The 26,709-nt window shown below is 42.1% G+C and overlaps 1 protein-coding gene and 1 pseudogene across 6 annotated transcripts in view; both read right to left on the bottom strand.

Moving 5' to 3' along the window:
- The window catches only part of reps2 (RALBP1 associated Eps domain containing 2), a 213,418-nt gene that overhangs the window by 64,332 nt on the left and 122,377 nt on the right, over positions 1-26,709 (bottom strand). For all 6 annotated transcript variants that reach the window (XR_015758764.1, XM_087992410.1, XM_087992409.1 and 3 more), the window contains 3 exons: positions 25,696-25,759; positions 17,722-17,870; positions 14,561-14,667 (listed from right to left, as the gene is read on the bottom strand). Coding sequence is in view for 5 of the 6 variants with exons in the window: in XM_087992410.1 (XP_087848536.1) it covers positions 14,561-14,667; positions 17,722-17,870; positions 25,696-25,759 (320 nt within the window). In the remaining variant the exon portion in view is untranslated. The remainder of the gene's footprint in view (positions 1-14,560; positions 14,668-17,721; positions 17,871-25,695; positions 25,760-26,709) is intronic.
- Positions 21,522-21,640, bottom strand: LOC122555611 (5S ribosomal RNA; annotated as a pseudogene).

Genomic DNA, 26,709 nt, shown 5'->3' with positions numbered 1-26,709 from the left:
GTTTCTTGCACTCTGAAATGCAAAGGTGGGAAAAAAAATTCAAAAGGCCACCAATGAATTGACAGGAAAACCTTTGTCCTCATACACGGACCTGCTAATGCCTTCTCAAAGCTTTCTCGACTTCCTGTAGTGTCATGCTTAAAAATGCTACCTCCACACCAGACTATTAAGGGTGAGTTGGACATAGCAATAAGAAATTAAAGGGGAAATCCATGATAAACCGGCCGGGTGTATAAACAGCCTGCTTTGATAGAAGGTAATTGCATTGAGCTTGGCTCAGGAACAGAGTGTTGTGCCGAGACACAAAGACGATTGGACGTGTTTCTTCGGAAGGGAATGCTTCGGAAAAGTACTCAGTTTCAGAACAGTTTTAATGCTGGAGATTTTTCCCAGCTTGGGGGATGGTTTCATCATCAAAATGGAACTTGTAAGGTTGGTGCTGTGCAAACTGAGACAGAGCTCAGCGCCACTCAGGAGTCCTGCACGGGCAGAAGGCAGTAACACTTGCCAGTTGAACATGTCGAAAGTAGATTAAACTCATAGATGCATTCATTAGTTTGCATATATCTAAAGTAGATTAAGCTAATTAATTTGCTCTCGATATCAAAGTACCACCGTCTTCTTGTATTCATTTTGATCTGACCTTAAACAAGCCATTCAGCATAGTCAGCCTAACAATTTACTTCCCCCTAGGATAGTGAAGACGACATTTGGTATACTTTCCTTTATTGGTCACAGCATTGAGTATAAGAGTTGAGAGATAATGTTACGGCTATACAGGACGTTGGTTAGACCACTTTTGGAATATCACGTGCAATTCTGGGCTCTTTCCTATCAGAAAGATATTGTGACACAGTGGTTAGCACTGCTGCCTCACAGCGCCAGAGACCCGGGTTCAATTCCCGCCTCAGGCGACTGACTGTTTGCACGTTCTCCCAGTGTCTGCGTGGGTTCCCTCTGGGTGCTCCGGTTTCCTTCCACAGTCCAAAGATGTGCAGGTTAGGTGAATTGGCCATGCTAAATTGCCCGTAGTGTTAGGTGAAGGGGTAAATGTAGGGGAATGGGTCTGGGTGGGTTGCGCTTCAGTGGGTCAGTGTGGACTTGTTGGGCTGAAGGGCCTATTTCCACACTAAGTAATCTAAGTAAGAAACTTGAAAGGGTTCAGAAATGATTTACACGGTCGTTGCCAGGGTTGGAGGATTTGAGCTATAAGGAGAGGCTGCACAGGCTGGGGCTGTTTTCCCGGAGGCTGAGGGGTGACCGTTTAGAGGTTTATGAAATCATGAGCGATATGGATAAGCTAAATAGACACTTATCACTCAACTGGAGATACCTCTCCACCCCTCCTACTCTTACATCATTATTAACTGCTCTTCTCTCTACTTTGACGACACTCTACCCCTCCCTTTCTCTCACTGCAGAAAATGTGGACCTAACTCCAGATCGATATCTTCACAACTCTCTGACTGCTTTAACCATAATCCCTGGACTGGTTGGTCCAATCCCTGATGCCCTCACTCTGATAGAAGTAGGCATTGCCTGGGCTGGAATTAGCCTAGACCCTTGACAAAGCATCACAAAACCTTTAACTTACTATAGTCCCTCTCCTCCCCACTGATTGCTGGTCCCCTTTCCTGAAGAAGGGCTTATGCCCGAAACGTCGATTCTCCTGTTCCCTGGATGCTGCCTGACCTGCTGCGCTTTTCCAGCAACACATTTCCGGCCCTTTCAAGCATGGTCATTTGCTTGAAACAAGCAGTCTCTGTTTGCATAAACTGCATGTCTGAAGTGGGCACAATGTGAAGACATACATCAACATGTCCAGACAGTTGACTGTTCAGTACTCTCCCCCATTCCCCCTCACCTAATGACAAGCTGCCTACCCCTCTCTCTCTCTCTCTGCCCTGAAATTCATAGTAAGTCAGGGAAGTTGGTAATATCAGAGTTAACACAAAGTGAATGAGTGCTAAGAAAGCAAGATAAGAGCCACAAGATGTATCTCATGCATCTGCTTGGGATGCGCAAAAGGAAACAAATCCTGGTAGACTGTTGGGTCGAAGGGTCTGTTTCCATATTCAATGAGTTTATACAAGTCCTAGGTATCTCTGGGCTTCAAAAAGTCAAATGTTGAAGGGCTGATGTGGTGTGTGAGTTGGTGTGTGAGCAGCTATGAGAGTATGGTGAGGCTGATGGTTTGCCCATGCTGACTGCCTTGGATAGAGGTTGAAGAGGCTGGTGCCAATGGAGTGTGCAGTGACAGAGGCTGGACGATGTTTGGGGCAAGCAAGGGCAGAGATGTAGTTCCAGGTACCTGGCCCAACTTGCAGATTGGGAATTGGTGCTGCCTAGTTCCTTTGGGGAGGAGAGCAGAGAAACGCGTAAAAATAAGGAGAGCTGGATGAAGAACCAGATGCAACTGCATGGAGATTAAGTAGTCACCACTCAGTGAGATTCTGAAGTTATTATGAAAAAGCATAAAGGGAGAAAAAATGGCAAAAAAGATTTCTTGACGGCGCAATTCTGATTTTTGTCCAATCTCTTCAGTACCTACGCCAAGCAAAGGTAGAAAGTAGAAGTATCATATGACTAGAACTTTGCAAACTGCCCCAGGGATCCAGACAGTGCACCCCTATAAAAAGCAGGTGGAAGATTCATGGTTAACATCCAGACACTGCTTCTCACCCATAACAGGCTAGCCAATGCTGCCTCCACAAGCCTCCAGTTATCCAGCTCTGGCAGAAAAATCAAACACACAGTGTTGCATAATCACTCATTCTGACATCTCATATCCTAATTTTAGAATGACATTCTCAAAAAAGTGACTTGCATCAGCTTGGCAACATAGCACTTGTTCAACTGGGTAAGATTTCTTCTGACCTCGCTCCTCAACTTAGGAGCCATTTCGATAAAATGCCTATGTATAAGAAGGCGTAGCTGTCAAAAAGCAGTCTCTTTGCTGCACATTGTACAGCATCATCATTAGGCCCTGCAAAATCATGGCAATAACATGACCCAGAGCTACGAAAGGCAAAAAAGCAACATAACATCGAGAAATCTTATCCAATTTTCTTATTCTGGAGGTCAACAATGAGAGTACTTTCCAATGACTACTGGTGAATTGCACGGTCCTTGCTGTCTTGATCCACACTGTATTTTTAAACTCGCCATGACGAATTGTGCTTGAATTTTTCGGACAGTATGAAACTTCTTAGTGACTGTGGAACAAGGTACTTGCTCATCAGGGTACTTTCTCATCATAAATCTGTCTTATCACTTCTCACTTTCAGCAGTTGAAGGACCCTATTCATGTGGTTTTCAGCCAATTCATAATATATCTGCAGCTGCATTATTCAGATTCCTCATGGCTTCTTAAACTAGTATTTCTGATGTTGCTTTCTCATCTATACAAAAAAAATTAAATCTAACATTCAAGCATTTTCCCTTTATTCAACAATAGGTTGTATTTATACTGAGCCTTTAATGTTTTAAAGTATCCCAACTTTTACAAAAGCACAATCAAAAGATAGGTGAACGAAAGATTAGGGCGAAGTTCACTTGCAATTTGTTAGCTCAATGCAAAAATTTGACTTGCTTTGAGGGCCCTATTAGATTCAATTTTCTCTCCAGGAAGGTGGGAATGGGATCACGTCAGACCTGTCGACTCAGAATCAGAGTGTTAGAGGCCAAAGGCTGGTGTGTGTTGATACAAGGTGGTTAGAAAACCCAGCTCTCTTTGCATCAGGTTGCGACACTTGAATACAGCTCATCTACCTTGTAACAACATTTGCATCCATTTGTGACTTCTTCACTGTAGGTTAACACCCTCAGAACAGCCATTGTACAAAGGTGACCTCTTTGAATTGGATTTCCCACCTGTGTGAAAACTACCCTGCCTGCTGGCAAAATTTTGATTGTTTGACTTCATAATTCTGCAAAAATCTGGTCTTAGTCAAAGGATGGGTTTTAAAGGGAGTGTTTAAGAGAAGAGAGAGAGAGGTAATGAGTTCTAAAGAGGAAATTCATGAGTTGAGGGCCTTGGGAGCTGAAAACATAGTTGCCAATAATAGGACAATTACAATTGGAGATGCTCCAGAATTGGGGAAAGAGGGATTTTGGAGGGCTGTAGAACTGATGCAAGTAGCGGGGGAGTGAGATAATAGAGGGGCTTGAAAACTTAGGTGAGAATTTTGAAAATCAAGGGTGTCTGATCAGCTTCATGTTTGGTTCCATTGCCAACACTGCATTATTAAATCTCTTTTTTTTGGGAAATATTAACCATTATTTGTCTTCTTTTTGAAGAAATCTGAAATTTGGAAGTTATCAAAACAGTCAGGGTGGATAATTTTTAACCATTTGCTCTGTCACTACTGTTTGCCCTCCCAATTCTTTCTTCGCATCCCATTCTAAACTCCATTGATCCATCCTTCAAAAGGCTACATTCACATAGGATTCCATTTAGCAACCAAATTTCTCTTTTGCACCTGTATTTTTTGGCTGCAGTTCAAAGCCACACAAATAATTCTCAAGAAATTTCAGAACCATAAAGTGGTAAGTAACTCACAATCAGAGGGAAACTATTATGACTAATTATGATAAATTGTATTGCTGCAAAAACATATTTCAGAATAAATTGTAAACATCAGGAAATGGCAAGAATAAATAATTTGCAAACATTAAGAGAAACAAAGTATTTACCCACAGACATCTGTCCACTAAATTTCTCAATAGTGTATAATTCAGACTCGAAACCAGGACCAGTGGAAATTGGCCATTCCCTTTGGCTATGTTGCCAATAAAAGTTGAAAAAGATGGTGCTGGAAATGCACAACTAGTGAGGCAGCATCCAAAAAGCAGGAGAGTTGATGTTTCGGGAATAACATTCCTGATAAACAGCTTATGCCTGAAATATTGGCTCTCCTGCTCTTTGGATGCTGCCTGACCTGCTGTGCCTTTCCAACGCCATCTTTTTCGACCCTGCTCTCCAGCATCCACAGTCCTCATTTTCTCCTACATTGCCAATAAAGACTATAAAGCTAAAAGGCAGCTAGTCCTGAAACACATTGCCCCACATAGTGTCATGACACTCTGTCTTTGCGCTTGGAAATTTTTTTTGAGGGACATTAGATTAGATTACTTACAGTGTGGAAACAGGCCCTTCAGCCCAACAAGTCCACACCGACCCTCCGAACAGCAACCCACCCAGACCCATTCCACCTACATTTACCCCTTCACCTAACACTATGGGCAATTTAGCACGGGCAATTTAGCATGGGCAATTCACTTAACCTGCACATTTTTGGACTGTGGGAGGAAACCAGAGCACCCGGAGGAAACCCATGCAGACATGGGGAGAACGTGCAAACTCCACACAGACAGTTGCCTGAGGCAGGAATTGAACCCAGGTCTCTGGCACTGTGAGGCAGCAGTGCTAACCACTGTGCCACCCACTCATTGTTCTGAATTATTCTAATTCACGGGATATCTGAAAGGTATTTGTGAGCAATCTCAACATCCAGATAATGAACTATTTGGGTACTTTTCTTTGTAGGTTATTTCCCAAGCAGAGAACTTACCGGTGCAAAATGCTTCTTTTCCTCCTTCACATCCCATTTGGGATCTCTTTCCTTTAGTTACATCACCCCAACCCAAAAATTACCAGATTATCACAGCCTACCCTGGCCAAAAGTTCAACTCAGCTCATGTCACCCACCCACCTTTTTTAAATAAAAGAGTTTTGATCTTCTGATAATTATCCAATCTTACCTGAAAGCCACAACTGATTCTGCCTTGGTCACATTCTCAGACAGTCCATTCCCAACCCTAGCCAATCACCGCATTAAAAAAGAAAGATTCCTCCTATCGCCTCGTGTTTTGCTAATCACTTTAAATCGATGTCCGATAGTTTTCAATTCTACAATTCCTCTCTATCTGCTCTTCTCCGTGTGGTTTTGAATACTTCTATCAAATCTCTTCATAAGCATCTACTTTCACCAATTTTTCGGAGTAAAGAGAATGTCTCATTTTGCGAACCATTCTTGTCCACCTTTTCTGCAGCCTCCCAAAAACCTTCCTTAAATGTCATGCTCAGAATTGGACACAATAGTTGATGCTGATCCATGACTTCATAAATTCATCATTGCCTCCTTGCTTTTGGACTATTTTCCTTGGTTTATAAAGTTTTTGATTCAATGTGCCTTGCTAATCACTTTCTCAATCTGATCTGCCTCTTTTCATATCTTGGCTACATATACTCCCAGGTCCCCTGTTCCTGAACTTCCCCTTAGTATTGTATAATTTATTTATATTGCCCTTTGTCATTCTTCCGACCAATATCTATCACTTCACACCTCCCTGCATTAAATTTTATCTGTCATATGCTAAATGATACCACCAGCCTGTCAAGGTCATCTTCATATCGATTGCTATCCTCCCCATTCAGGATGTGTCAGAATCCTGTGCCATCCACAAATTTGACATTGTGCCCTATACACCCATGTCTATGTCAAGAACAGCAGGAACTTTTACTCTGCCCCATGGTGCAAATGATTTGAGGCTAAGAATCCAAAATCTCTGTTCAGAAACTAGGATTGAAAATTTCCAATTCTCAAATATTCACTTGAACAAAATATTGACTTATTTTTCAAATACCAGGATAATGTAGATAGCTGCTGGTTCTTGCTGATGCGAGAAACCCAGTTATCCCGTTTTAAAACTAAAGGACTGCGGATCTGGAAATCTGAAACAAAAACTGAAATTGCTGGAGAAACTCAGCAGGTCTGGTGACATCTGTGGTAAGAAAGCAGGAGCTGAAAATGTGTTGCTGGAAAAGCACAGCAGGTCAGGCAGCATCCAAGGAACAGGAGAATCGACGTTTCGGGCCTGAGCAGGAATCAAGATTTCAGGTCATGGAACTCTAAACATTAATTCAGTTTGTTTTTTGTTAGTTATCAGTTTTGTTGCTTTGTTCGAATGTGTGTGTCAGTCTAATTCCCACACTGAGTCAGCAAATCTGAACAACCCTTGATACCACCTGACCTGGATGTCCAAAAATCCAGGAAAATCCATAATGCAGGATGGTCTCACTACTGAGGCTGCTGGGATTTTGCTTCCCAATTTGTCTGTGCATTCCTCCAGATGGGAAGCAAAAAAAAAACAAAAACATTTACCACTACTGTACTGTTTCCTGCCACACAGAAAACTTTGTATCAATTGTCCGTTTTCTCCATGGGCTTCAAATTTGCTGACAAGCCCATGGTGTGGCATTTTATCAAACACTTGGCTGGTTCACGTACATGACCCTCACCAACCCTTTGTCAGCTCATCAAAAAACTCAAACAAAAATAACTTTCCCTGTTGAAATCCATGCTGGCTAATATTAACTCATCCACATTTGTCCAAGTGGATGTCAATATTATCCAAGATAATCATTTCTGAAAGTTTAATCACCAATGATGTTAAACTCACCATTCTATCTAAGTTCATCCCCAAACTCTCAATTGAACAAGAATTTGCAATTCTCCAGTTCTCCAGAAACATTCATGTGTTAAAGAGGTTTGGATGACTATGAATTGTGCTACCCATTCCTCCTTCAATATCTTCACCTGCATTAGATTCAATCCTGATGACTGCTACACTAAGTGCTCTCTCTTTATTAATATTTAGTTCATTCAGTATCTCAACTCGCTCTTCTTTCACTAAAACTTTGAAAGCATCTTCTTCCTCGGAAAAAAACAATACAGATTGCTAATTCAGTGCCTCAATCATTCCCCTGCCTACTACCATGAATCCGCTTTTGGGTCCTTTAATTGGCCCTACTCCTTTTATTATTTATATGATTAGAGAAGACTTCTGGAAGTTCATCGTGAACTGGATTTAAAAAGAACTGTACGTATGAAGATATTCAATGTGATCGCTTCTTTCCATAGCATCATGATGGACAAGGTCAGTTAAGACACCGATATTTTGGCACATTTTTATCTTTGCAGCTGTCATTTGTCTTAAGGTTTTCCACAGAGGGTGTCCAACTTTATGATTAGTGACAGAAAACTGTTCAGCCTTAGCGCAACTGACAAAGTCATCCCAAGTCCTCATCAGAGAGTTGCTCCACATGAACAATGCCACATTAGCAATCTATACCGTAGAACACTTGCCACAGCAAATGAATCAACTCCCTGGTACATATAAAGATTTTGGTCTGACCATCACTTCCAGTGGAAGATAGCACCATCTGTCAGTATTGACAGCGTGATGCTGGAGGTTGTTTGGTAACTTCACACATCTGTCACTCACGATCTGTCACGACACGCCAACAGTCTTTTTGCAGCAGAGCGCGGTGGGAACTGGGCGGAAGTGAAGTCGGAGCGCAAAGCCAGTCAGGAAGGTAAGTGATTGTTATTTGAGTAGAGAAGGAACCCGAGACACTACACGTGTAGTGTCTCCCACTCTTCTCCTCCTCTAACCTAAAAAAAAGGTAAGCTACTTAGTGTTCTTGTTTTGGAGACTAAGTGTAGAGTTATGGCAGCGCAGGCAGTGGAATGTTCCTCCTGAAGGATGTTTGAGGTAGGGGTGACCACTGATACTCCTGCCGACTTCATCTGCAGGAAGTGCAGCCAGCTCCAGCTCCTCACAGACCGCGTTAGGGAACTGGAGCTGGAATTGGGTGAACTGAGAATTATTCGAGAGGCTGAGAGGGTGATAGATAGAAGCTACAGGGACAGTTACGCCAGAGAACAGAGGTAGCTGGGTAACAGTTAGGAGGTGGGAAGGGGAGGAAGCAGGCAGTGCAGGGATCCCCTGTGGTCGTTCCCCTCAACAATAAGTATACCGCTTGGATACTGTTGGGGGGGGGGATGACCTAGCAGGGGAAAGCTGCAGTGACCGGGTCTCTGGCACGAGGTCTGGCTCTGAGGCTCAGAAGGGAAAGGGGGAGAGGTGGAGAGCGCTAGTTATAGGAGACTCTATAGTTAGAGGGACAGACAGGTGGTTCTGTGGACATGGGCGAGACTCTCGGTTGGTTTGTTGCCACCCGGGTGCCAGGGTCCAAGACGTCTCGGACCATGTCTTTAGAATCCATAAGGAGGAGGGTGTGCAGCCAGAAGTTGCGCTGCACATTGGCACCAACGACATAGGTAGGAAGAGGGGTGGGGAGGTCATTCAGGAGCTCAGGGAGTTAGGCTGGAAGCTAAAAGCTAGGACGGACAGAGTCGTCATCTCTGGGTTGTTGCCGGTGCCACGTGACAGTGAGGCAAAGAATAGGGAGAGAGTGCAGTTGAACACGTGGCTGCAAGGATGGTGTAGGAGGGAGGGCTTCAGGTATTTGGACAATTGACTGCATTCTGGGGAAGGTGGGACCTGTACAAGCAGGACGGGTTGCACCTGAACCAGAAGGGCACCAATATCCTGGGGGGGTAGGTTTGCTAGCACTCTTCGGGGGGGGTTTAAACTAATTTGGCAGGGGGATGGGATCCGGACTTGTAGTCCAGCAAGTAGGCTAGCTGTTTTTCAGGATGTCCAAGAATGTAGGGAGGCTGTGGAGAAGGTAGCACTGACAGGGAATACTTGCGGACACAGAGATGGGTTCAAGTGTGTATATTTCAACGCAAGGAGTATCAGAAATAAGATGGGTGAAATTAAGGCGTGGATTGGTACTTGGAACTACGATGTTGTGGCCATCACGGAAACGTGGATAGAAGAGGGACAGGAATCGTTGTTGGAGGTTCCTGGTTACAGATGTTTCAGTAAGATTAGGGAGAGTGATAAAAAAGGAGGGATGTGGCATTGCTAATTAGAAATGGTATAATGGCTGCAGAAAGGCAGTTCGAGGGGGATCTGCCTTTGGAGGTCGTATGGGCTGAAGTCAGAAATAGGAAAGGAGCAGTCACCTTGTTGGGTGTTTACTATAGGCCCCCCAATAGCAGCAGAGATGTGGAGAAACAGATTGGGAAACAGATTTTGGAAAGGTGCAGAAGCCACAGGGTAGTAGTCATGGGCGAGTTCAACTTCCCAAATATTGATTGGAAGCTCTTTAGATCAAGTAGATTGGACGGGGCGGTGTTTGTGCAGTGTGTCCAGGAAGCGTTTCCAACTCAGTATGTAGATTATCCGACCAGAGGGGAGGCCATATTGGATTTGGTACTCGGTAACGAACCAGGACAAGTGATGGGCTTGTTAGTGGGTGAGCATTTTGGTGATGGTGACCACAATTCTGTGACTTTCACCTTGGTTATGGAGAGAGATAGGTGCGTGCAACAAGGTAGGTTTTACAATTGGAGGAAGGGTAAATACGATGCTGCAAGACAGGATCTGAGGAGCATAAGTTGGGAGCATAGGCTTTCAGGGAAGAATGTCATTGAAATGTGGAACTTTTTCAAGGAACAGATACGACGTGTCCTTGATATGTATGTATCTGTCAGGCAGGAAAGAGATGGTCGTGTGAGGGAACCTTGGTTGACGAGGGAGGCTGAATGTCTAGTGAAGAGGAAGAAGAAGGCTTACATAAGGTTGAGGAAACAAGGTTCAGACAGAGCGTTGGTGGGATACAGGATATCCAGGAGGGAGCTGAAGAAAGGGATTAGGAGAGCTAAGAGAGGGCATGAAAAATCTTTGGCAGGTAGGATTAAGGATAACCCCAAGGCCTTTTATGCGTATGTGAGAAACCTGAGAATGACGAGAACGAGGGTAGGTCCGATCAAGGACAGTAGTGGGAGACTGTGTATTTAGTCGGAAGAGATAGGAGAGGTCTTGAATGAGTACTTTTCTTCAGTATTTACAAATGAGAGGGACTGTATTGTTGAAGAGGAGAGTATGAAACGGACTGGTAAGCTAGAGGAGATACTTGTTAGGAAGGAAGATGTGTTGGGCATTTTGAAAAACTTGAAGATAGACAAGTCCCCCAGGCCTGACGGAATATATCCTAGGATTATGTGGGAAGCAAGAGAGGAAATTGCAGAGCCGTTGGCAATGATCTTTTCGTCTTCACTGTCAACAGGGGTGGTACCAGGGGACTGGAGAGTGGCGAATGTTGTGCCCCTGTTCAAAAAAAGGGAATAGGGATAACCCCGGGAATTACAGGCCAGTTAGTCTTACTTCGGTGGTAGGCAATGTAATGGAAAGGGTACTGAGGGATAGGATTTATGAGTATCTGGAAAGACACTGCTTGATTAGGGAAAGCCAGCACGGATTTGTGAGGAGTAGGTCTTGCCTTACAAGTCTTATTGAATTCTTTGGAGGAGGTGACCAAGCATGTGGATGAGGGAAGAGCAGTGGATGTAGTGTACATGGATTTTAGTAAGGCATTTGATAAGGTTCCCCATGGTAGGCTTATGCGGAAAGTCAGGAGGCATGGGATAGTGGGAAATTTGGCCAGTTGGATAGAGAACTGGCTAACCGGTCGCAGTCAGAGAGTGGTGATAGATGGTAAATATTCAGCCTGGAGCCCAGTAACAAGTGGAGTTCCGCAGGGATCAGTTCTGGGTCCTCTGCTGTTTGTAATTTTTATTAATGACTTGGAAGAGGGAGTTGAAGGGTGGGTCAGTAAATTTGCAGACGATACGAAGATTGGTGGAGTTGTGGATAGTGAGGAGGGTTGTTGTCGGCTGCAAAGGGACTTAGATATGATGCAGAGCTGGGCTGAGGAGTGGCAGATGGAGTTCAACACAGTCAAGTGTGAGGTTGTCCATTTTGGAAGGACAAATAAGAATGCGGTAATGGTAGGGTTCGTAGTAAGGTGGAGGAGCGAGGGATCTTGGGGTCTATGTTCATAGCTCTTTGATAGGTGGATAGAGCTTGTGAGAAGGCCTATGGTGTATTAGCGTTCATTAGCAGAGGGATTGAATTCAAGAGTCGTGAGGTGATGTTGCAGCTGTACAGGACCTTGGTTAGGCCACATTTGGAGTACTGTGTGCAGTTCTGGTCGCCTCACTTTAGGAAAGATGTGGAAGCTTTGGAGAGGGTGCAGAGGAGATTTACCAGGATGTTGCCTGGAATGGAGAATAGGTCGTACGAGGATAGGTTGAGAGTGCTAGGCCTTTTCTCATTGGAACGGCGAAGGATGAGGGGTGACTTGATAGAGTTTATAAGATGATAAGGGGAATAGATAGAGTAGACAGTCAGAGACTTTTTTCCCCGGGTACAACAGAGTGTTACAAGGGGACATAAATTTAAGGTGAAGGGTGGAAGGTATGGGGGGATGTCAGGGGTAGGTTCTTTACCCAGAGAGTGGTGGGAACATGGAATGCACTGCCTGTGGGAATGGCAAAGTCAGAATCATTGGTGACCTTTAAGCGGCAATTGGATAGGTACTTAAGCTAGGACAAATGTTCGGCACAACATCGCACGCCGAAGGGCTTGTTCTGTGCTGTATTGTTCTAGTTCTATTTCTACTTCTACACCAAAGATGGTGACTTGGCCATTGGTTCACACCTCCTTGAGTGTTTATACTTCTGACAGAAGAACACCCAAAAATATGAAGATGGCAAACAGTGATACTGACAGTTGGAAGACAGTCTGATGTTGAGATTTCTGGAGGCTGACCATCTGGAAGGCCATTTGAAGAGGTGAGCAGAAATGAAAAGCCCAGCTGGCTGGGAGGCCCAGAGAAACCCAGAGGCCTGAGAATCCTGAACTTTCCCCTCTCGTTCTGTTTAGCGTCTGTAGCAGAGATACCCAGGCCAGGAAATAATTATCAATGTGCCACAAACCATCATATGACAACTCAGAATGCAGCTATGAATTTGGCTGAATGGAAGGACGATTTCTACAGGCGGAAATATTTGTCTTCAGAGAAACGTTCAGCTTAATTCTAGATGTTTTATTATAAATAAAGAACGGAACATACATGTTCTGAATACACCTGCTGGGAATATAAAATATTGCTGCACCACATATTTATTAGAAATGCAAAATATGTAATCAATCCAAATCCTGAAACTGATACACCACAGTAGGCAATAAATGTTTATTCCTTAGTGTGTCAACTAATTTGTTTTTTAAAAAAAATAAGTTAAGCACTGTCACTTCAATTATTTTTGATCAGAATAAATATTCCATAAATTGGCAGCAACAAGGTTTGTTTGGAAATTGGTTTCACTTTGAATCGCTATTTCACTGCGCACAACAGTCCTGGCTATTGTTCACTACTAGTAGCTTGCAGTCTTGTTCTGCAAGTCTTTTGGGAAAAAGCTAATTACGCAGAAGTTGGTTCATTACAGATTCTGACTATAATGTTAATGAAGACACTGCAGGTAAATAGGAGCATTTGGTCTAGAGAAAGATTTCACGTTATTGTCAATTACATTTTTTTTAAAAAATGGACTCCAGTTGATTCAAAGCAAAGTTAGTTGCTATGAAGTTAGTTGGAATTCAAGTAAAATGAAGCAAAACACTGTCTGTTGCTCGAGCGTTCTTTTCTTTTTACATTCCTTCGTACACTCTCATAATGTAGACCCACTTATTTCAATTCCCGAGTCCTCTATTGAAGCATAAGCTGACTCCATGCATGGTTTTAAGATTAAAAAGGCAACTTCAAAAGCAGGGGCAACAATTACAGATGATTTAAACCACTATTTCCATGAAATTTCAGGTTAAAGGCCACATATAGCTCAGTTTAATCCAGTCAAACAGCCCTGATGAGATGAAAGGAAGGAGACATTTTCCTTCCAGGAATATAAACAGGTTAAGCAAGTGTGCAGTAAGGTGGCATGTAGAATATAAGGTTAATCACTTTGGTCCTATGCATAAGCAGGACTTGTTTTTTTTAAAATAAAAGGGAAAAACCTGAAGATCAATGTTCAGAGACATTTGCTTGTCCTCGTACAAGGAACACAGAAAATCAACATGTAGGTACAAATGAGCAATTAGAAACGCATAAAGCATGTTGGTCTTTATTACAGGATGACTGGACGACAAGAATAAAGACGACTTGCTACAATTATGCAGGACTTTGGCGAGACTATATCTGGAATACTGTGTGTAACTTTAGTCTTCATATTTAAAGAAGGATATATGCTCATTGAAGGTGGTTCTTCAAAGGTTCACCAAAACAGTTGTTGGAGTGAGAAGATTGTCCTGTGATGTGCAGTCCTAGTGAATGGGGAAAATATTCTCTGGAGTTCAAGTGAATAAGACGTGGTTCCACTGAAACATACAAGGTTCTGAAGGGGTTTGACAATGTAGATGCTAGAGATTGTCTGCAGTGATCATGAAGCCTAAAACACAGAGCCATAATCACAAGATAATGGGCAGATCATTCAGGACACTGGTAAACTGCAGGAACTTTTAAAAACATCCCAATAAACTAAATCCCATCCAGATTCCCCTTGACTCATCATTCTTGTACAGCACATTTCTAAAGGGTTAGAAAAGAGTGGTGACTGTTAGTTGGGTACGACAATGACCAGTTAGGTGTCCAGCATGATAATTAAGATTTAGAATTCAAACAACTAAAGCAAATTTGCACACTTTCTTCTCCTACCAATGTTATTGAGAATATTTTCATATTATTACAATGACAACTGTCTATGAATTGACTGACATGACATGTTAATCATTGCTCCTGTCTCACCTCACTGTGATTCCAGTTCATCCATTGCTGTTGCCCTGCTAGAGACTCAACAGCCGAGTTACCAGTGGAACCCAATAGTACAACTTCATGCGTCAACTGTGGAAACGCTGCAACAGAAATCTTGTTTTTGTAAGTTAGGTTACGGCATCATGGCTGCACACTCAAGTGATTAAAAATGTACTTCTGGTCACCAAGTTGCAAAATCAAGTTTCAGAAGACACAATAAAAATTATAGGTGTTTTTGCAGTTCCCCATTTATAGAAACTAATTTTAAATTACTCACTGATGTTGAAGTAGAAGGTTGAAGTGAGATTGCAATCAGTCTGCTGTCTGAATTCTACAAAAGTTGCCTCTCCCACCTTACACAGTACAACTTCAGGCCAATGTGATCACATTTGTTTTGAAAAAATTGCTGGGGTGGCATATTGATTTCCTGGCGTTAGGCATCAGGCCAACTCTCATTCAAAGCATGAGAAGGTGTAAAATATGTCCTGTTTCCTAACATTAATGGTTTAAAAAGATTAACTGTGTCAAACAAACATTTCAGTTGTTCTTTTTACCTCATGAAATAGCTTGCATCGCATTTGGAACCTTGGATTTTTTTTATTTATCATGGGACACGGGCATTGTCAGCTGGCCAGCATTTACAGATTACAGAAAAATGTATATGTTGTGGCCTCAACTCCAATTTTCTTTATTGCTGGACTCCCTCGTCAATAAAAAGAAAATCGAGCTCTGCCTTGAGTAAATTCAATTATCCCATTCCACTGCTTTCTGGAGAAAGGAATTTCACATACTAATGACCCTCTGACAGAAAAAAAAATCATCATTATCATAAAAGGGATTTTTAAATAGTGTCTTCTAATTGTAGCCTTCCTCACAAGAGGAAACATCCTAGAGGATGACTCTCATGCCAACTCCACTTTCCCTTTTAAATTAATTGAATGGCAATAGATTGGGAAAAGGGGATGTGCAATGAGATCTGGGTGTCCATGTACATGAGTTGTTGAAAGCATGCAAGGTGGTGATGAAGGCAAATGGTACATTGGCCTGCATAGTAAGTGGATTGGAATACCGGAGCAGGGATATCTTGCTGCAACTGTACAGGGCCTTAGTGGAGACCACACCTGGAGTGTTGTGTGCAGTTTTAGTCTTCATACCTGAAGAAAGTGCTCTGGCTATGGAGTGAGTGCGACAAAAGATTTACCTCTCTGATTGCAGGGATGGTAGGACTGATATCTGAAAGAAGTCTGGATCAGTTGGGACTACATTCACTGGAGTTTAAAAGAATGGGAGCGTTATGGGGTTCTTATAGAATCAAAATTCTAACACGGCGAGTCAAGGTAAACACAGGAAGGATGTTCCTGATCACTGGGGTCTCCGCAACCAGGAATCACTGTGTAAGGATACAAGACAGACCACTTCAGACTGAGGTGAGGAGAAGTTTCATCACCCAGAGAGGAGTGTGCCTGTGAACTCCACTGTTACAGAATGTGACTGAGGTCAAAATGTTTTCAAGGAGTTAGATATAGTTCTTACATGTGATGGAATCAAAGGCTATGGGGTGAAAGCAGGAACAGGGTGCAGAGTTCGATGATCAGCCATGATTGCATCCAAAGATGAAGCAGGTGGAAAGGGTTAAAGGCCCAGACCTGCTCCCATTTGCTACATTTCTGTTAAATAGAGACTCTTACTCTCTTTATATTTCCAGCTCCCTTTCTCTAAGAGTCAGAGTGTAATTATGAGCTCACACCTAGCAAGATTTTTCTTTATGTCCAGCTACTTTAGGCTGGCGAGATAACACCACAACCGGCAAGATCAGTTAATGAGAAACTAACAGGATTTTTAGACTGTGCCTTTATGTGCACTGGGCTGTGTGCATCCAATTTTCTCCTTCCTTGAATGAATTGATTTAGTACTTGCATACAAATCTGTCGAAACAGTCAGTCTTGTTATTTCTTCAAGGCAATATAATTTGTACTTGATACTGGGAACTGATGGGTGACAGACCATGAATGAAATATAAAAAAGAGGGATGGAAACAGAGGAAAAAATATTGAAATGGGAATTGTGAGGGGACAAGTGAAAACAAAAACACAGAAATGCAGAAAGAAGGAAAAAAAAAAGGAGAAATAAAGGTAGAGAAAAAAGAAAATCATAATTGATGTTTAATATGCTCTTTTAAGAAAACAGATTTGCATGGAGTGAGTTTATAATTTGTGGGTTACAGAGAGTGTGTGCATAAGCGTGAGGGTGAGTATTTGTCAGGAGGGAAAGGGGTATTTGTTAAGGTGGAAAACAATTGCTGCACTTCCCTCAGTTTTCCTCAAGGACCAAGATTGTGCAATCGTTCAATAGTTGTCAAGGAACTCAGCAAAGCGACTATATTTCTAAGTGCCGATTGGTATGGCATGAACATCCCAGCCACCCAAAATGCACATACTGAACCCAGTGAAGGGCAGAACTCAAGAGTGCGAATCCTGGCTTTCTTTCCCATCTGGAAGCACTAAAAGGCCACAGTTCCCCCTTGCTACTGCCTCACAGCTCCAGGAACTCTAATGGGAATAAATGATTATTACACAAAGCCCTCCCTGTTGTCTCCATAGTGAGGTTCAGAGTTTTGGCAACTAATTTTACATGACAAGAAGGCTCCTGCAAATGGTTTGAATGGGTTTTCTTGGATCACAAAAGTTATGAAATATATTGACCTTCCCCATTGTATTATGAATGTGGAAAATACAAAATTTCACTTGAAACAATCACCACTCCATTTTATTGCTTAGAATTAGCAGATACTGTGGTAAAGTTCATCCCATTATAACTCTGTCACCCAACAGTTCCCACTATCAAGCCTCACAAATGATACTGCCTTCAAAAAATAACAAGACTGACTGTATCAACAGATTTGTATGCCAACAACAAGTCAATTCTTTCAAGGAAGGAGGAAATTGGGTGCGCACAGCCCAGTGCTAGGCCCATGTGTTCAATTTTGGACTCATTTTAAAAGTTGTAATTTATTCCATTCTCTTACATTATTAAGAAGGGCCCAATTTGGAACAAGCTAGTTGAAACATCAGGGCTGTAGTGTTGGAGCCCTAGAAATATCCTTCAAGTGTAACACCGTTCTGGGAGCATGGGATCATCGCTGAGATTCTGCTTACCTTCACTCCTCTGTAGATATTCAGGCATCAGTGTCTCTGGGAGCATGGCTGGCAAGGAATAACCATTCTTCCTAGCTACGACAAGGTGAAAGGCAGCACAGAACTCGAACAGTGTCAACGCTCCATCACAATCCACATCAGAGAGCTCCCTACAGGGATAAGGGCTGTTAACATCCAAAGTCTTCACTCGTATCAGCAACATACAAATCCTCAGAGGACACGAGTAGGATTTCAACATTAAACTCAAACAAAAATGTATTTTCCTCTCAATTCTCTCAAATTTTGTTCCTTAAAATTCAATATGGTTTTTTTATGGAACATAATGTGCAACACAATGATTTCACAGGACCCGTTCCAGATAAAAGGAAATCTGAAACATTTCTCCCCTGAAACTCTAATTCACTCATAGTCAGAAATCATGGGGAGATGTTGAACAAGAATATGTATGAATTAAGATTTAAGAGTCAGCCAAGTAGGATAGTCTCCCAGATTAAACAGGAATACAATGGACATTGGCTCATCTCCAACAGAAAATGGATGGTATCTAGAAGAATAAGGTAAACAAGGAAACCTTTATTTCTATACCAAAGAAAAGACAGCTTTCAATCCTACAAGGTTCAATACAGAACCATTGCAATTATTCCAGCATACTACTATCATTACAGCAAAATCTGTTCCAGATTTTATTACATTTGAAGAAAAAATTAAAATAAAAAGTTCCCTCAATGTTCTTTTATTTCAGTTCTACTGTGATCCAATATGTTTGTCACAGTATTTTGGGCTAGTACAGGAGGCCATTCACCCATCAATCTGTGCTTTCAGGTTAGTCTCACTCCACTCCCTTTCCTGCAAATCCCTGCTTTTTAAAAATCATCTGCAAATATTCTTACAATTTCCTTTGAAAAGCTACTAGTAAATCTGGATCCATCATCATAGGTGATGCATTCCACGTGTAGTCATTTGTTACATTGAAACAGCTGAAACTGATCCTTGGGTTTTGCTATTTCTGCACTTGTTTCTTGCCTGGTAAATAACAATTTAATGAAACACATTTCTCTATCTCTTGGTCAATTTTGCATCTGGGCTGCTCTAGGGTTTTTAAATCTCAAAATCACTTCAATTTTACTGTCAAGCCTCATAGACCTTCCTGATAATTGTTGTAACTCATAATCGGAAATGTTCAAGACAAACTCAATTTTCAAAATCACGCTCTATTCAAAAGAGTAAATATAACTCAAATGCAAGAAAACTTGTAGAAACTATGTAAAATGACTAGGAGAACAGATGATATTTCATATCTAATCTTATTTTAGATATTTTATTCTATATTCTGTTTTCTTTGTTTTTGCTTTTAAGTGATCTGACTTTAAAACAACTTATTAAATTGGTTCTGGGATTTCACAATGATGGAGAACTCTTCTATTTTGGTGAAAATTGAGAAACAGCAAGCTCCAAAACAAAGCACTGCAGTTGCTATTTTCAGAGGGGCATTATGGTATTGTATCAGGATTCACACACATGCAGTACCCAAAAGCAGGTGGCCATTTAAATCAGCTGCCTGTGCTCCTGATAGATTTTGGTTTCCAGGGAGTGTGAAGCCCAACATGTGTAGAGTGCACCTGGTAAAAGCAAGTCTGGTCCTTGTGCATTTGTTTGCATAGTTAGGGCATTGCCTTGGAGAGGCTAGATGCTCTTTGGAAAGGTTAGAAGCAGACGTTGGGTGTGCAAAAAGTGCTCAAATACATCAACTATCAAGCTAATTGGAACAATCAGCAAACCTTTAAAAAAAAATAAAAAAATCTGCCAGGATGGTTGAGAGGAACTGTCAAAAGTAACTGCCCAAGATAACAGCCAAGGTTTTAAAACTCCCTTCTTTTAAATATTTGGAAAAAGAAACTGTTTGGCGTGCTTAAAAACAAACCATGATGTGCTATTACATTTGTCTGTTGACTTAAGCCCGAAAGCATCTATTTCAGGATTGTTGCTGCATGGCCTATTTCACAACCATTCATGATCACAGCAGGATGCCAGCCATTTTATAGTTCGATTAGCATCTTCAAATGGTTATAGACTCTTTGAAGTGGGATTACGAATGAATTCCAATGTTTGTTGTTAAAAACAGGTTGTACATTTGAAAGCTTCATACATTTTATTATGTAGTTAAAGTAATGTATTTTTAAATGATTTTTAAAAAATACAGTGAAGTTTGCAACACAAACCTAGAACTTAATTTAATAGAATTTTACTTTACTTCACCTCCGTGTGGGTCTAAGACTCTGCCTGTGGTGTATATTAGGTGAGCTGTCACGGTAGGTATAATGAGGGTGATGAGGTGGAGACATGGTTTAGCATGAAGAGTATATGGGAGCATTGGGTGGATACAGGCATGAGCGTGGAAGAGTGAAGTATGGGGAGATTGCATGTGGTGGTGAGATGGAGGAATGGATTGCCAATGATTCTCATGGCAGTGACGTCAATCAAGCATACTGTACCCTCCGAGATATTAACACTGATTGTTATAATCAATTAGTGATAAAAGCACTTTGTTCTGAAACTGCAACAAGCTATAAAAATGTGTTGTATTAGGTAACACTGCCACCAGAGACTCAGACAATTGTGTGAGAGAGTCCCATTCCAGCTATGTAAGCAGAATATCTAAGCTAACATTGCAGTGCAGTACTGGTGAAGTGCTGTGCTGTCAGATGCGACACCTTTTGTGTGAAGTGTGAAACAGACATCCTGTCTGTCTTATTCGGTCAAGGTAACAAAATTGCACAGTAGTAATTAAACCGATCAATGGAGTGCCCCATAGATTCCCAACACCTTGATAAATGTCCATATTACAGAGGAGGAAGTGCTGGATGTCTTGAAACGCATAAAGGTGGATAAATCCCCAGGACCTGATCAGGTGGACCCAAGAACTCTGTGGGAAGCTAGAGAAGTGATTGCTGGGCCTCTTGCTGAGATATTTGTATCATCGATAGTCACAGGTGAGGTGCCAGAATACTGGAGGTTGGCCAACTTGGTGCCACTTGGTGTTTAAGAAGGGTGGTAAGGACAAGCCAGGGAACTATAGACCAGTGAGCTTGAGGTCGGTGGTGGGCAAGATGTTGGAGGAAATCCTGAGGGACAGGATTTACATGTATTTTGAAAGGCAAGAACTGATTAGGGATAGTCAACATGGCTTTGTGCGTGGGAAATCATGTCTCACAAACTTGATTGAGCTTTTTGAAGAAATAACAAAGAGAAGTAGATGTGACCTATATGGACTTCAGTAAGGCATTCGACAAGGTTCCCCACAGGAGACTGGTTAGCAAGGTTAGATCTCACGGAATACAGGGAGAACTAGCCATTTGGATACAGAACTGGCTCAAAGGAAGCAGACAGAGGGTGGTGATGGTGGAGGTTTGTTTTTCAGACTGGAGGCCTGTGACCAGTGGAGTGCCACATGGATCGGTGCTAGGTCGTCTACTTTTCATCGTTTATATAAATGATTAGATTAGATTAGATTAGATTAGATTAGATTACCTACAGTGTGGAAACAGGCCCTTCGGCCCACCGACCCTCCGAAGAGTAACCCACTCAGACCCATTTCCCTCTGACTAACACTATGGACAACTTAGCATGGCCAGTTCACCTGACCTGCACATCTTTGGACTGTGGGTGCACCCAGAGGAAACCCACACAGACACGGGGAGAATGTGCACACTCCACACAGTCACCCAAGACTGGAATTGAACCTGGGACCCTGGTGCTATGAGGCTGCAATGCTAACCACTGAGCCACCGTGCCACCCCCAAAGCCTACTACACCTGGTAATCCCAGGCGGTCTCCCATCCAAGTACTAACCAGACCTGAGTCTGCTTAGCTTCCGAGATCAGGTGAGATCGGGCGTTTTCAGACTAGTATGGCTGTAGGTATAGCCATTGGATGCGAGCATAAGAGGTACAGTTAGTAAGTTTGCAGGTGACACCAAAATTGGAGGTGTAGTGGACAGCGAAGAAGGTTACCTCAGATTACAACAGGATCTGGACCAGATGTGCCAATGTACTGAGAAGTGGTACATGGAGTTTAATTCAGATAAATGCGAGGTGCTGCATTTTGGGAAAGCAAATCTTAGAAGGACTTGTACACTTAATGGTAAGGTCCTAGGGAGTGTTGCTGAACAAAGAGACCTTGGAGTGCAGGTTCATAGCTCCTTGAAAGTGGAGTCACAGGTAGATAGGATAGTGAAGGAGGTGTTTGGTATGCTTTCCTTTATTGGTCAGAGTATTGAGTATAGGAGTTGGGAGGTCACATTGCGGCTGTACAGGACAGTGGTTAGGCCACTGTTGGGATATTGCGTGCAATTCTGGTCTCCTTCCTATCGGACAGATGTTGTGAAACTTGAAAAGATTCAGAAAAGACTTACAAGTATGTTGCCAGGGTTGGAGGACTTGAGCTATAGGGAGAAGCTTGAACAGGCTGGGGCTGTTTTCCCTGGAGCGTCGGAGGCTATGGGGTGACCTTATAGAGGTTTACAAAATTATGAGGAGCATGGATAGGATAAATAGACAAAGTATTTTCCCTGGGGTCGGGGAGTCCAGATCTTGAGGGCATAGGTTTAGGGTGAGAGGGGAAAGATATAAAAGAGACCCAAGGGGGAATGTTTTCATGCATAGGGTGGTGCGTGTATGGAATGAGCTGCCAGAGGAAGTGGTGGAGCCTGGTACAATTGCAACATTTAAAAGGCATCTGGATGGGTATATGAATAGGAAGGGTTTGGAGGAATGTGGGCCAGGTGCTGGCAAGTGGGGCTAGATTGGGTTGGAATATCTGGTCGGCATCGACAGGTTGGACTGAAGGGTCTATTTCCATGCTGTACATCTCTATGACTCTATGCTGTAGATTACCTGGCCATGACAACCATTGTAGAGTGCAAATTGACAAATGCATTTTATACATTACAACACTGACCAGACTTTAAAAATATCATTAGTAAAGAACTTTGAGACTTGTTGGGAATGCAAATGTTTCTACAGAAACAGAAGTTATTTCTTTCCTTACACACTGAATTTACACAGCTATTCATCCATAGGATTTGCTTTTATGACTGGAGGAAACCTTGGGCACAGAACAGAAGGTAACAAAATTCCGCATTTATCAAATAGCTCATTGCTTGGTCACAAAGCTTGCTCGACACCATCAAAACACGGATCGCTTAGTTTAAAAATGATAGGAATCTTCAGCTTCAGGGCATTATAGATTTTACATCGTGGACAATGCTGCTGTTTAATAGCAGACAGGCATATACCTGAAGCTATCTCAAACTAATTATACAAGGGAGTCGGTTGGCTCAGTTGGCTGGTTTCTGATGGCAATAGGATTGGCTTAATTTCTGCATTGGCTGAGCTTACCATGAAGGACTCTTACTTCCCAAACTCTCCCCTTACCGGTGGCATGGTGACTCAGTTAAACCACTGCCAGTCATATACCCCCCCTCTCTAATGACTTACTGGACCACAGGACTATTGCGACAATGGTGTCTTTAATATGAATCAGGGTCATTGAGCTCTTCAGGAAGCTTATTTGATGTCGTGATTGATTATAGATAGCATTGATCATTGAAAAAATAATAGGTGGAATTAGATGCCCATTAGTAGGCACTGCATCAGCCATCAAGGAAATCAACAAACTGAAGTTGCCACCATTATCCATAAAACCTTGCAACTGAGCAATGACAGGAGATAAAATATAATCGTCGCTGTTGCTACTTCTCTGCATCAAGATTGATGACCAGCAGATGGAAATATTCAATCAATTGGGCAACACAATGATAGCTGATAGAGAAGATGAACACAAACGTGGGCAAACTCTAGCAACATTACAAACAAACTAAGATGTACAGTCCAATTTCTGTGAGGTAAGGGGGGGATGGTGACTGTACAGTGAAAGAGAAACAGCATGTGGAAAAATTTCGACCAAATCTCTCAGACACAAATTTAAAAACTAAAAGAGACTTTGAAGACAGAAATTACCAAAGCTTGAGTCACACCAATAATATTCCCAAAAATAGGTCTGGAGGGTTTCAGAGTGAACCTGGGCATAATCAGAATCAGTTTTCCAAAACTAATCTGCAATGTCATATCACTAGCAGAGCTCAGGCTTTGTGCAATGCACATTTTCCTGATTGTGCAGAAGCCCGGAAGAGCCGGAATAGGCTGGGGCTGTTTTCCCTGCAGTGTCGGAGGCTGAAGGGTGACCTTATGGAGATTTATAAAATCGTGAACAGCATAGGGTAAATAGACAAGGCCTTTTCACTGCAGTGGGGGGAGTCCAAAACTAGGGGGCATAGGTTTAGGGTGAGAGGGGAAAGATATAAAAAGGGACCTAAGGGGGAATGTTTTCATGCATTGGGTGGTGCGTGTATGGAATGAGCTGCCAGAAGAAGTGGCGGAGGCTGGTACAATTGCAACATTTAAAAGGCATTTGGTTGGGAATAGGAATAGGAAGGGTTAGAGGGATGTAGGCCAAGTGCTGGCAAATGGGTCAAGATTAAGTTAGGATATCTGGTTGGCAGAGACGAGTTGAACTAAAGGGTTTATTTCTATGCTGTACATCCCTATGACACTATGACCTGCAGCTTCTAGGCAGAAGGTTACCCCACAATACATTTGCCACTATTGAAGTTACTCTTGGTTTTTACTCAGATCGTTTAGGAGGTCCAAATGCAACAACAGCCTGAAACAAAGCTAAGACCACAGGTAGATTGGCACAATGAGGAACTTGTACCATGCTGACCATCCGAATAATATCGTTCCAATGATTTTCTTTTACCTTGCTGGCAGCATCAACACAAGTATAAATACAATATTCAAATTATGTACGAGTTGTTCATCCACTCTGACTCTGCAGACTGATGGGTCGCACTGACAAATCAGACCAACAAATGTCTCAGATTGGATCTCAACTCTAGATTGACTTCCATGAAATTAGTTGCTTTGTGGTCATATCAGGAGAGCAAAAAATGAAATCACCATATTTTTATTGTGCTTTGATTTCATTACGGATAAATCAAAATCAAAGCTGCTGTACAGAACTGGTGGAATGCAGTGTATCAGAATACGTTTTGACAAAGCTTCTTGCATATTGTGATTAATCTTTTGAATGAGGCACTTGGAGGCTAGTTTGCTGCAGATACGGAATGAACTGATGTCCTTCCTTAATAGTAGGGATTTAAAAAAAGTACTCTCTGTGGGATCCTGGTGAATGGCAAGACTAGCAGTCTATCTCCTTAACATAAGGACTGAAAAAGACATGAAGCATTTGACTGAGAAGGAAATAGGGTGAATTAGAATCAAACTGAACATTGAAAGTGAAGTACAGTGAGTGAAAGAAAGATTGCATTAAGCAGGAGGGTGATCAAGATACAGAATGAAAACATTGAAAAGTTTGGACGTTTAATAATTTTTAAAAAAATCTTCTAGTAACAATCTACTAACTACGTAGTTAGGCTCCACAGCATCCAAATGCAGTTTCACATCAGTACTATAAACGTCATCATTAGCAGAGTGTGCTTACAACATGAAACATCAGCCCTCAGCGACATTTGTTCATATTTATGGTACAGATGCAGTAATTTCTTGAAGTTACTGAAAGGCTCCCAGTGAGCTCCCATATATGGAGCATGTATGGCAATTCACAACTGGCAATGTCATATCACTAGCAGAGCTCAGGCTTTGTGCCTGAATTCTTTAAGTAGATTAATTACTGCAAACACTGTCATTTGTTGTTATTTTCCCAGCAAATTCTGGGCCACAATTTCTTTCTGTTAAAAGGACTCAAGTTTCATGATGGAGGAGTGAGGTTAGAAATTTGTCAGATTCAGCCCACCATAACAAAAAGCACTGATTTGGGTATCTTTGCACCATGACATTTTGTTGTATTCCTTACCAATGCATCAGGCAGAAAAGGAAAACAAAACATCAAACTTACCATATATGAGAGAGCTCCCGGATGGGAAGCTTGGATTTTGTAAAGAGGTCCTTTGCAACGGAACCTATAACAAGATTTGGATTAGTTTGCAATTATAATCATGAGAATGTTTAAAAAAAAAAGTGTGGCAAATATTTCCTCAATCCATTAACATAAGAATATGGAAAACAGAGTAGGCCATTCAATATGATCATGGTTGATTGGACACTTCAATGGTGTTTACCCAACCCATCTCTATAATCTTGTATATCACTGGTAATCAGAAATCTCTCCATCTCTGTAACAGGTTAGGTGAATTGGCCATGCTGTGTTGTCCATGGGTGTTCAGAGATGTGTAGGTTAAGTGTATTAGTCAGGGGAAATGTGGAGTAAAATGGTAGGGGAATGGGTCTGGGTGGATTACTCTTTGGAGGGTCAGTGTAGACTTGTTGGACCTCATGGCCCGTTTCCACACTGTTGGGATTCTATGAAACAAATTGAAAGACTCAGCCTCATCAGCTAACTCTGACAGAATTCCAAAGATGCATAACTGAGCGCAAAACAATTCTCATCTCTTAAGTGGCATTTTAACGTTTTTAAATTGTTTCTCTGGTTCTTGACTCCCCACTCTGGAGAAGCATTTTACCTACACCTACTAGTCAAAATTAGCTGCTCCTCAATAGTTTTCCTTCTTTTAGATTCAGGACCAACTGCAAGGACCTGCAAACACCAGGTACCTCCATCACCCAAGCACAAGGTGGGGTAGCTCTGAACACATAAGAGGAGACATTGGCTTAGTGGTGTTAATCAGTGACCTGTTAACCCAAGTAATGTTCTGGGGATCTGTGTTCAAATCCCACCATGCCTAATGATGGGATTGGAATTTAAAAAAAATGGAATTAAGAGTCTAATGATGACCATAAAGCCATTGTTGTAAAAAACCCAGAAGGTTCACTCATACCCTTTAGGGAAGGAAACAGCCATGCTTTACCTAGCTGGTATGTGACTCCAGATCCACAGCAATGTAGTTAGCTC

Source organism: Chiloscyllium plagiosum, unplaced genomic scaffold (genome assembly GCF_037043375.1).
Source record: "Chiloscyllium plagiosum isolate Xiang-an unplaced genomic scaffold, Cpla_swu_hap1 HiC_scaffold_12, whole genome shotgun sequence".
Taxonomy (NCBI): domain Eukaryota; kingdom Metazoa; phylum Chordata; class Chondrichthyes; order Orectolobiformes; family Hemiscylliidae; genus Chiloscyllium; species Chiloscyllium plagiosum.
Note: the sequence above shows the minus strand (reverse complement) of the source record. Positions and strands in the feature narration are given on the sequence as shown.